The sequence below is a fragment of the Tupaia chinensis genome, unplaced genomic scaffold (assembly GCF_000334495.1).
Source record: "Tupaia chinensis unplaced genomic scaffold, TupChi_1.0 Scaffold139935_1, whole genome shotgun sequence".
Taxonomy (NCBI): domain Eukaryota; kingdom Metazoa; phylum Chordata; class Mammalia; order Scandentia; family Tupaiidae; genus Tupaia; species Tupaia belangeri.
The window spans coordinates 622,976-634,244 of record NW_006199814.1 but is presented as its reverse complement, the minus strand read 5'-3'; the positions used below and the strand labels follow the sequence as shown (position 1 = coordinate 634,244).

General features: G+C 38.5%; 1 protein-coding gene across 1 annotated transcript in view; it reads right to left on the bottom strand.

The window, feature by feature from the left end:
- ASZ1 (ankyrin repeat, SAM and basic leucine zipper domain containing 1) overlaps nt 1-11,012 on the bottom strand; it is a 67,230-nt gene extending 56,218 nt beyond the window's left edge. The window contains exons 1-4 of the mRNA XM_027765918.1: nt 10,943-11,012; nt 6,137-6,411; nt 5,607-5,706; nt 2,119-2,241 (exon numbers count right to left, since the gene is read on the bottom strand). Coding sequence (XP_027621719.1) covers nt 2,119-2,241; nt 5,607-5,706; nt 6,137-6,411; nt 10,943-11,012 — 568 coding nt within the window. The remainder of the gene's footprint in view (nt 1-2,118; nt 2,242-5,606; nt 5,707-6,136; nt 6,412-10,942) is intronic.
- Between the last annotated feature and the right edge of the window lie 257 nt (nt 11,013-11,269).

The window sequence follows — 11,269 nt, the reverse complement described above, 5'->3', positions numbered from 1 at the left end:
TCTTTCTACTTTGTCTCTAGTGTCCATTACAATTTTTAATACTTTTATGTTCTCCAGTCTTTTCAGTCCCTTTCCACTTGATTTTTATGCACTCTCATTTCCTTAAACTCTTCTCTTGGTTATTATGGTATCAACAGAGTTCAAAGTAGAGTAAAAACAAACGAAAAACACTTCTCAGTGAAGAACTCGGGAATTCAAAATAGGTCATGACAGTCTTGGTTTACATTAGTGGCTCAATAATGACAGAGCATAAGGAGTCTAGTCTCAGATCTGCCATTGATGAATTGTGACTTCAGTGATATCTTATCTCATGATACTTAATTCATAGATATGAAGCAAATAAGTGTCTTTACTGGATGGAGCTGTTGTTGTATACAAAAATTTATGTGTATGTTCTGTGAAAATTTTAAAGAGTTTTATAACTAAGTATCTCTCTGAATATAAGGAGCAAGAAGCAGAAAAAGAAAACTATTAATAAGTTTTTTAATAGAGTATTTTGTATACTTTCAAAAACCTGATTCCTAAGTAAAGCTTTAAATGACATAAAAGAAAAAACTTAGCACAACAGATCAAACATGAGACTATTAATAAGACAGAAATTTGTGTAAGATATATAAATGAGAAAAAGAATAGAAAAGATTCTACAAATATCTAATATAGATTATAAAATTAATTCCAAAATAGGGACCAGCAGTTAGCATAATGGCTATGTCGCTGGACTCCCATGGAGTTGACTGTGTTTCGAGTCTTGGACCCAGTGTCTTAGACTCACACTGGGCACATGTGTGTGTGTGCCCAAGATCCCAAGAGGAGAATGCAGGAGAAGGGATTGCAGCGTGGCCATCCCTCCAGGAGTCATGTCTTGCTTTCTGTCTCTCTCTCTCTTTCTGGTGAGCACATGTGCCCTACAGCAAAAAGAAAAAAAAAATCCAAAACAAAACCTATACTTGAATTATGAAGTGCATCTGCCTACTGAAAACATACTGAAGACAAGCAATAATCAAATATCAAGATAATAATTAAATTGCATTAGCATATAAACTCTTGAAAAGCACTCAAAGCACTACTGAGTGAAAATTATTTAATAACAAAATATAGAAACATGAATTTAATAAACTATCTTTGGAACAACTTTAAGTGATAAAATTCAGAGTTGAGATTAAAATTTCGTTTTTTTTTTTTTTTTAAATATTAGAGAATTTTTAATAGCCAGAAACTTGAGGGTGGCCTATCTGATTACAATAGGGTCATCATGTGGAAGATATATATTCCATGTGATTTTGGGAAGCAGAGCCAGCATTAGTAGGAAACTGCCCCAAAAGGACACTCTTACTCAGGGAAGACCTCTGTAGTACTCCTTGTGATCCAAGAATGGAAGGAGTTTCAAGAATTATAGGTGGGAACCAGCAGTTAGCATAATGGCTATGTCGCTGGACTCCCACATAGTCGACCTCGGTTCACATCCCAGACCTGGTGGCTTGAAACTCAAGCCACGCAAGTGTGTGTGCGTGCCCAAGATCCCGAGAGGAGAATGGAGGAGAAGGGATTGCGATGTGACCATCCCCCCTGGGGGGTGATTTCTCGCTTTCTGTCTCTATGTCTGTCTCTGTCTGGCAAGTGCACACGCCCTATAGCGAAAATCTCTCCAAAAAAAAAAAAAAGAATTATAGGTTGAGTATCCCTTCTCCAAAATGCTAGAGATTAAAGTGCTTAATATGTAGAATTTGGTGATATTTACACATACATGATGAGATATTTTAGGGCCGCAGGTTGATTTTCAAGTAATACACAAAGTAATTAGCTGTCTGATGTTCCTTTTGATGCATTTTTCCTTTAAAAAAAACCAAAGCCCTCTGGCATAAAAGATAAATGTATTTAATATCATAACCAGTTATAAAGATAATATAAATGGAATCTACCTTTTTGGAAAGAGAATATATCTAGTTTTTCAAAATATGTATATTTTTTCATTTGATTTTATATATTTATGTAATGCAACCAATAGAAAAGGTTTTTTTAAAAACTGTTTTAAGTTTTTATTTCACTTGGCCTAATAGATGCTTGAGAATCAAACAATTACAGTAAACATAATCAGTTAAGTTACCTCAAACATCTTACCCTTATCAAAGCTTGCATTAGCACCTTTGTCCAAAAGGACTCGAACAAGTTCTACATTGGCAACGCTAGCAGTATACATAAGGGGAGTCCATCCATATCGAAAGCTGGAATCTACACTAATGCCTGTCAATATAAAAACAAGCTTTTCAAAGTTCACACCAGGAAAATAAATTTTTAAAAAGAATTTTTTTAAAAAATCACCATCACTTTAATAGGAGGAGTGTTTGGCACATTCACAGAAAAAGCATGTTATGAAGAAAACTATGCATGGATTTTAGAACTTTCCTGTACCGAAATAAATTGTTTCCATTAAGTTTTTGAAGTCCCCTCATATGTTTAAAGTATTCTGCATAATGACAAACAGCATATACTTCATACTATAAAGAAACTTTTTTTTGTAATAATGGCTTCAAAACACAGAAAAGTTAATCAAGACTTTAACAAAATTACTAACTCTAGGTGCTATGTTCTAGGGTCTCTGGTCTGATCAATGTTTTTCCATTTTGTGTGTGTATATATAGCTATCTATATCTATATATGAAACAGGTTATTTATATACTACTCTTTTTCTCTCTAGGGGAGTTTGAAAAGGTTTCACAGTGGCAAAAATATCTTTTAAACTATAATATTATCCCTTGGCAATATATACCTCTGTGGTTGAAAATAACACATGACATCCTTAACTTTCTTACCAACACAAAACTTATCCATAGGTGACTAGTGACTAACAGAACGTGAAACTAAAGATCAATAGATTAAGGTTAGGTCACAAAAATAATATTGAGAAATGCAGACTATACTTTGGGATTTAGGAATATAATTTGATCTATATCATAAAGATATTATACATATTATTAAGTTGAGACAGGTGGCAGGGAGATCAGTTATCAGGCTAAAATCTATACAAAAATCAGAACGAGGGCAACTGAGAAAGAGAGAAACAAAAGCACATTTCAAAGTTAGGATCAGCAGAATTTAAAATTAGTTTGAGCCAGAAGAGTAATGGAAAAAGCACAATTCAAAGAAGACTATCAGGTTCTAACTTTAACACATGAATGACAAGTAATGCGTCATAATAAGGGGAGGCACTGATAAAACAGTAGGCCTTAAGAGTAGGATAAAGTTTTAAATAGTCACAGTCCAGAATGGGACAGGAAGAGACAAATAGTTACTGTTAAGAAAGAACAAGAATTGCCTGGCCATAAAATCTTCAAATCAATAATGGTACAGGGACCAGCAGTTAGTGTAATGGTTATGTCGCTGAACTCCCATGTAGTCGAACGTGGTTCCAGTCTCCGATCCGGTGGCTTAAACTCACGCTGGGTGTGTGTGCGTGCGTGCCCAAGATCCTGAGAGGTGAATGAAGGAGAAGGGATTGCAGCATGGCCATCTCCCCCTGGGGTGTGATTTCTCACTTTCTGTCTCCCTGTCCCTCTTCTTTCTGTCGCGCACACGCACCCTAAACAAAAAGAATAACTTATTTAATTTTATTTATTATTATTTTAAAATTTCCTACATGACACATGCCCTCACCAGAGAGAGAGAGAGAAAGTGAGAAAGCAAGCCATCAGGTCCAGGACTTGAGCCATGGTTAGCCATGTGGGAGTCCTGTGGCTCAACACCATGCCACCTGCTGGCCCCAGGTGCTTTCATTTTTAGTTTCCAACTAGTGCAGAGACATATTTAGAAAACAAAGAATCGAAAGAGAAAAATAAAATATTTTTAAGAATTGAATAATGACATCTGGAAGGAATGAGAATTACCTCGAAAGTAAGACATTAGTAGTAACAGGAGTGAGAGCAGGGACAAAGGTAAGGTGTCTGTTTCTTCCTATGTTGACTATTGACCTTTTAAAAGGAGTTTTTAATTTTTTTACAATCAAAAACAAATTTCAAGTGGTTGACTAAATACTGACATCACAGTAGTCTCTGTTCAGAAAACTGAAAAACCCACATTAGCCTATCAACCATATCAGTCCTCATCCTTCAAGAGCCTCCATCGCCTTCAATATACCTATTGAAAGGTAAGTCATCATGTATTTTTTTGTGGGGGGAGGGCGGAGAGGTTTTTGCTATAGGGTGTGTGCATTAGCCAGAGAGAGACAGAGAGACAGAAAACAAGAAATCACCTTGGCCACACTGCAATCCCTTCTCCTCCACTTTCCTCTCAGGATCTTAGGCATGCACACAGATGTGCCCGGTGTGAGTTTTAAGCCACCGGGTCTAGGACGCGAACCAGGGTCGACTACAAGGGAGTCCAGCGACATAGCCATTACGCTAACTGCTGATCCCATTATGTATTTTTCATTAAAAAATGCATCATGACTTTCCAGTGACCTAATAGCTTCACTATTCATAAGGCAAATTCTCTTTACTAGATAAATTTCTGCCTATTCCACCCCATCCAATACTATACACACTACACATTATTCAGGGCCTCTTTCCACTTACTGAATTTCATCCTTCAATTACAAACTCAAGTTCCATTTACTGTCAAAAGTCATACAGATCCTTCTCTGTTTAACAGCTAACATTTACATAATGCCTGTATGTTCTAGGTCTTTTCTTTTACTTATTTAGTCTCTCATTTTAGTTTTCTCCTTTCCCAACAATCCTTTGATATAATACATTCTCATTTTAAGAGGGAAATAAAAGCTCAGAAAGACTTTAGTCAAGACTATAGAGCTAACATGTGGCACAGTTAGTAACCAAATCCCAAACTGTCATTTCCAAAATGACTCACTTTACACTAAACTATGGTACTGACTGTAGCATAGAACATTTTGTTATACGCAATATTATACATTTTGTGTGTGAATGTCTTATATCTACAACTAGATGGTAAATGCCTATTATATCTTATTTTGATCATTTCAAACAAGAATTTACAATTATTTGTGAAGACAATTTTTTAAAATTTCATTTAATTCACAGAAAATTTTCAAGGATCTCAGGACAGAATTATTATATTTTACATAAAGAAATTGTAAGTGTAAGTGACTTTCCCAAGGAACAACCTTGAGTAAGTAATAAAGCTGAAACAAATATTTGACATTTATCCTGATTCTTAGCTGAGTCCTCATTCCACCAAAACAATATACTACAAAGAAAAGCCTATAACTACAATGACCATAGCTGGACAAAATGCTTGAGAAACATTGTATTCAAAATATAGCCAAGTCAATGCTGACAAAAACAAAACAAAACAAAACAAAACAAAAAACTGATCAGGATAGGGCAAAGATTAGTCAGAGTAAATTTCCTGAAGAACAGGGAAGAACCCATGGAAATCAAAGTGGCACTCCAGATGTGAAGTTAGAGGAAGAAAATAGGCAGAAAGAACTCAGAAATAACCAAGATACACTGCACAAATGATATATTAACATTCATCCTGTTTCCATTAGAAAAGCAACACAAAATTATCAGAACAATGAATCCTTGGGAACTTGAGACAATCATACTCAGTTGAAACTTCCCTATGTCTCTCACCAGAATCTAGGAGCTCCTTGACCAACGATATATCTCCAGTGGTCAGTGCTCTCTTAAATGTCTCACTCTTTTCTTCAGCAGGTAATGGTCCTCTTAATTTCTAAAAAATAATTTTAAAAAAAGCTTGAAGTTTTTTTTTTAAAAAAAACCCTCTTTTTTGTTATATACATTTCATTTCCACTGTAATGTTTGATTAAGCACATCGGTTTGTTGTTTTGTTTTTGTCCTGGTCAACAAAATTTCATCCAGAATTATGTCGAAAATGATCTTTAAAGGGAATGGGTAACAACGGGCCCAAACCTAAGGGAAGAGACATATCGGCGACCTAAGGAAGGACATTTGATGGTGACCAGAGTCAAGACCAAGAGGAAATTCTTGCGGTCTGGCTAATCCCAAAGGCCGGTATTGCTACTGGGTGAAACATGAAAGAAACACAGGTGAGGAAATAGGCTTCACGAGGTTCGTCCTCGTCCTCGAGGGCCAGGCGAGGCTGACACTACAAGAGGTCAAGAGAAAGCCTCCGCGGCTACCTGAGACGTGCGGTCGAGGTACCCAATCTCCCAGCCGTCATCGTCGCTCTCGCTACTCTCGCCCCCGCCGGCCACCCGCAGGGCCACCGCGCCTCGCCTCACCGCGCCGCGCGCCCGCCCGCGACTCCCGCGCCTGCGCACTGGGGGGAGCGCCGCGCAGCGCCCGGGAAGAGTAGCGCGGGAAAGAGCGACGCGGGAGCGCTGGGCGCGTAGCCTCACGCAGCCCGCCTTCCTGTTCCTTCTCCCGCCTTGTTCCTCAGCCTCCCCTCCGATTGCTGGAGGGGAGAACCTGCAGTGCTTGCTGGGCGGATGAGACTGATAACGTTCACGTGCCAGAGTTCTGGCGGTCACTTCCGATTCCTTTCGAAGACTTACCCTTCATTCCTTTGCTTGGCGAAGTTCTTGCTTTACAGGGAATACTCCATTTGTGGCAAGAGCAGAATGGGATTGGCTGCAAGTAAGACTAGTGTTTGCCCTGCCACCTCCTTCATCTCACCCTGCCAACGTCCTGTAAAACACGTGTCCCCTGGTAGATGGACCGCTGTTAGCCTGAATGCATCCCAAACGTTCAAGGAGCAAATAGGATCCAGTAGAGAAGCCAGGAGAAAATACCATCCCAAGGATTCTCCCATTAAATTTCATATAATCCCAGATCTCAGCTCAAATTTTAAAATTCAGAGTATTAAAACACGTTTCCTGGGCCAGCCGGTAGTCTCATGATTCAGGTGACTGCACCCTACAAGGTCAACTTTGCCTTTGGAGTACCAGACCAGTAGCTTGAAAGACACGCTGGAAGCCTTCGTGCAGTGCCCAAAATCCCAAAAAGAAGAAAAAAAGGAGAAGAGATTGTTGCATTGACCATTCGTCGTGATAGGTGTTTTCTCACTTTCCTTCTCTCTCTGTTTTCTGCCTCTCTCTGGGGAGCACATTGCCTTCTTGCGCAAATTAAGACAAACCAAAAAATGAACAACAACAAAAAATAACAACTTTGCTATGAAGCGTGGATGCCCTAGAGGGAAACGGGCTTGAAAGCACAGGTTGGGGGAACCTTGTATCCCAAGAGCTGAGAAGAGCTCTTTAAAGGTACAGAGAGCAAGCAGATAATCCAAAGACGACCGGGATAAAGTGACCCAAGCTCCAACTCACTTTCTGCAACTGATTTCTAAATGGAATGTTGGCAACAGTTTGGAAACACAGAAGAGTACACTCATCAAGGAAGAGTATTAGGCATCTCAAGAATTTAAAAGAAAGTAGTCATGCACCATTTTTTGAAAGATTTTGCAAGATTTTTTTTTTTCTTGAGGGTTCTTTGATAAGACTTTAAAATTACTTCAGAGTCTCTTGAAGATACCTATTTTTAAGTAGTTTAAAATTTATTTGGGATCTACAAAATAATGTTTTTGTTATTTAATTATTTACTTATTGTTGAGTAAAAGAGAGGCAGACAGGTTGGCACCACCAATAAGGACCTGTCACTGCCCTCCACCCCCAGCTACATTGCCTCAGCATGTCTCCAAACTGGATGGAGCCTGTAACCTTCCCATATGGGCCATCCTTTTAGTGTGGCTTTATCACTGTGCCACTGTCCTGCCCCAACACCAACTTCCCTAATGAGTTTATTTAGTAAATTAGGCTCATGGTGTACAGTCAGGCACAACTAGGTTTGAGGAGACAACATCAAAGACAAACCAAGGTGCTTTGTGGGCCTCATATTTTAATGAAGAGAGGTAGACAATATAAAAAAAAAAAAAAAAAAACAACAACAACAAAAAAAAAAACCAAGACTACTGCAAATTGTGCCTCAAAGGAAATACAGTAATTCCCTTCATGGATTTGCTTTCTGTGGTTTCTGTTACCAAAGACCAACTGAGGTGAGTACAGTACAGTAAGGTATCTTCAGAGAAAGAAAGGGACCATAGTCACATAACTTTTATTATAGTACACTAAGTAATAATTGTTCTTTATTGTTTTTAATCTCTTACCATGCCTAATTTATAAATTAAACTTTATCATAGTGGTGTATATATAGTGAAAACATAGTCTTCATAAGGTTCAAAACTGTGGTTTCAGACAGCCATGGGGTCTGTGGACAAGGGGGGGTTACTGTAAACAAGTGTGTCATATTTTGAAATAAAATAGTGTATGTATTTTCCAATGGAATCACTTGGTATAGCAGCATGCCCTTAGGAAATGTACTTAGCTTCTTTAGTTGCCTTATCTGTAGAGTACATATAATACTAGTACTCACCAAATGGAGTAGTTAAGAGAATTAAGTGAGGTAATGGTCTTGTGAGAGAATCTATCTCAATATTAAAGGTAAATAAATCCTAGCAATTATTATCATTTTAGATAGGGTAGCTAGACCTGAGCAGAATATTGGAAGACATTAAGTTGTCTGCACATAAAGTGGGAGAATAGTGCTTTCCTGATTGTGGAAAAGGATAGTACCAGGCCCTAAAACAAGAAAAAGCTGGACCTAGCCTTAGACCCAGGGCAGGGCAAGTGAGGCATACAGGAAGTAAAGTTCAAGGAGACACTCACTCTTATGGTCTTCCTTTTTTGTGTATATTTTGCACTCTAAGCTCTTCACTTAAGCCACTTTAGTTTTTGTTTGCCCTATTTGGACCTGAAAGGAGGCCTGAGGCTAGAGTTTCATGGTGAAAGGGATATATGATCAGTAATGAATTTGGATTAACTCTAAAAGCAATTGAACATTGGGACCAGTAAATGGCTTAGTGATTATGTTGTTCAACTCCCATGTGGTTCCAGTCCTAGACCTGGTGGCTTGAAAATCACTGTGAGTGGGCCAGCTGATGGAGTAATTGTTATGTCCCTGGGCTCCCACGTAGTCAATCCAACCGTAGTTTGAGTCCTGGACTTGGTGGTTTGAAACTCACACTGGACATGTGTGCCCCAAATCCTGAGAGGTGATTGGAGGAGAAGGGATTGCAGAGTGGCCATCCCCTGTGGAGTGATTTCTTGCTTTCTGACTCTCTTTCTCCAGTGAGTGCATGTGCTCTATAGCAAAACTCTCTCAAAAAAAAAGAAAAAAAAAGGCAAGAAAACCACAGTGGGCAGTTACGTGTGCATGCTCAAAATCCCAGGAGGAGAATGGAGGACAGGGATTGTGGATTGTGGCATGGCTATCTCTCCTCAGTGGTGATTTCTCACTTTCACTCTCACTGTATCTATGTCTGTCTGTCTGTCTGTCTCTCTCTCTCTCCAGTGAGTACACATGCCCTATGGCAAAAAACCTCTCATAAATAAATAAATAAAATAAAAAGCAATTGAACATTGAAGTGTTGTTAAGCTATGAAAGACACGTTCTGTGTGTGTGTGTGTGTGTGTGTGTGTGTGTGTATTCTAGCTCTTTCATAGTGTGTGTGTGTGTGTGTGTGTATTCTAGCTCTTTCATAGGAAATGTTTTTGGTTTGAACAACTGGTTAAGTTGTATTATTTACTGAGATAGTGGAAGATCAGAAGATAAACTTGAAGATGTAATGACCCTCTCAAAATTAAAAATTCAAAACCAAACAACTAAATGTAACTGTTAAGTGATAGTTACATGTTCAAGTATGGAGCTTAAGAGAGAGGCTAGTCTTTTTTTTTTTTTTTTTTTTTGGGGTTTTTTTTGTGTGGGGGGTGCGCACCCTGCTATAGGGCGCGTGCACTCGCCAGACAGAGACAGAGAGACAGAAAGTGAGAAATCACCCCCCCAGGGGGGATGGCCATGCCGCAGTCACTTCTCCATTTTCCTCCTGGGATCTTGGGCACGCACACATGCACGCACGCGTGCCTGGCATGAGTTTTAAGCCACCGGGTCCAGGATGTGAACTGTGGTCGACTATGTGGGAGTCCAGCGACATAGCCGTTACACTAACAGCTGGTCCCGAGAGACTAGTCTCTTTAAAAAGATATAAATTAAATTATTAAAGCTATATTCGAGAGTTAGCCATATATTGGTTACTAAACCTTTGGGATTTACACAGATTTTTTTGTAAAAATAAATGTTTGTTCTACAATTTATGTGGCAAGACAAATCAATTAGAATAGTTAAAACAATTCTGCAAAAGAATAAAGTAAGAGAAATTGTTCTATTTGATTTTGAGACTTACAGATAGCTATAGAGACTGGGATTTTGTGGTATAGCTCAATAGAACAGAATAAAGAGCCTAGAAATGGCCAAATGAATTTTAACAAAGGTAAAAGAGCAATTCACTGGAGGAAGGATAATTTTTTGTTGGCAAACAGTACTGGAACAGTTGAATATCCATAGGTCAAAAAAAAAAAGAACCTCAACCTAGCCCTCTTGCCTTTTACAGAAGTAACTCAAAATGAATCATAGATGTATAAGAATGTCCATAAGAGCCAGGTAGTAGTCCAGTGTTAACATAACTGGACCAATATGGGAAAGGTGCCGGATTTGTGTTTCAGGACCTCCCTGAGCACCTGGGCCCATTGAGATTAGAGGTGAATCTTACATGAACACCCTGTTGGTGGTACCTCATTTTCCCCCTTTCTGTCTCTTTTATTGAAAAAAAAATGTAAATAAACTTTTTAAAAAGTTTATAGCAGCAGTATTTATATTAGCTACAATTGGAAACAGCACAAATGTCTCTTAAACAAATTGTGGTCTATCTATACCATATTTATTAGTTACCTAGGGCTACTGAAACAAATGACCACAGACTGGATGGTTTTTAACAACAGAACATTTTTTTCTCATAATCCTAGAGACTGGAAGTCTGATGTTAGGAGGTTCTACTGGAATGTCTTTTTTTTTTTTTTTTTATTCCCTCTTCCTACTTGCAGTGGTTGCCAGCAATTCTTGGTGCTCCTTGGCTTCTAGATACATCACTTTAATCTCTAGTTCCATCTTTACATGATATTGTCTCATGTGTGTCTGTGTTCGAGCCTTTGTCCACATTTCTCTCTTCTTATAAAGACAAATAAGAATATTGGCTTTATGGTCCACCTTAACCCAGCGTGACCTCATCTTAATTTAATTACATCTGTAAAGACCTCTCTCCAAATAAGATAATATTCACAGGTACCAGGTAGACATGAACTTTTAGGGAATACTGTTCAACCAGCATGTCATATATATCATTTAGCACAATATTTTTGATGCCT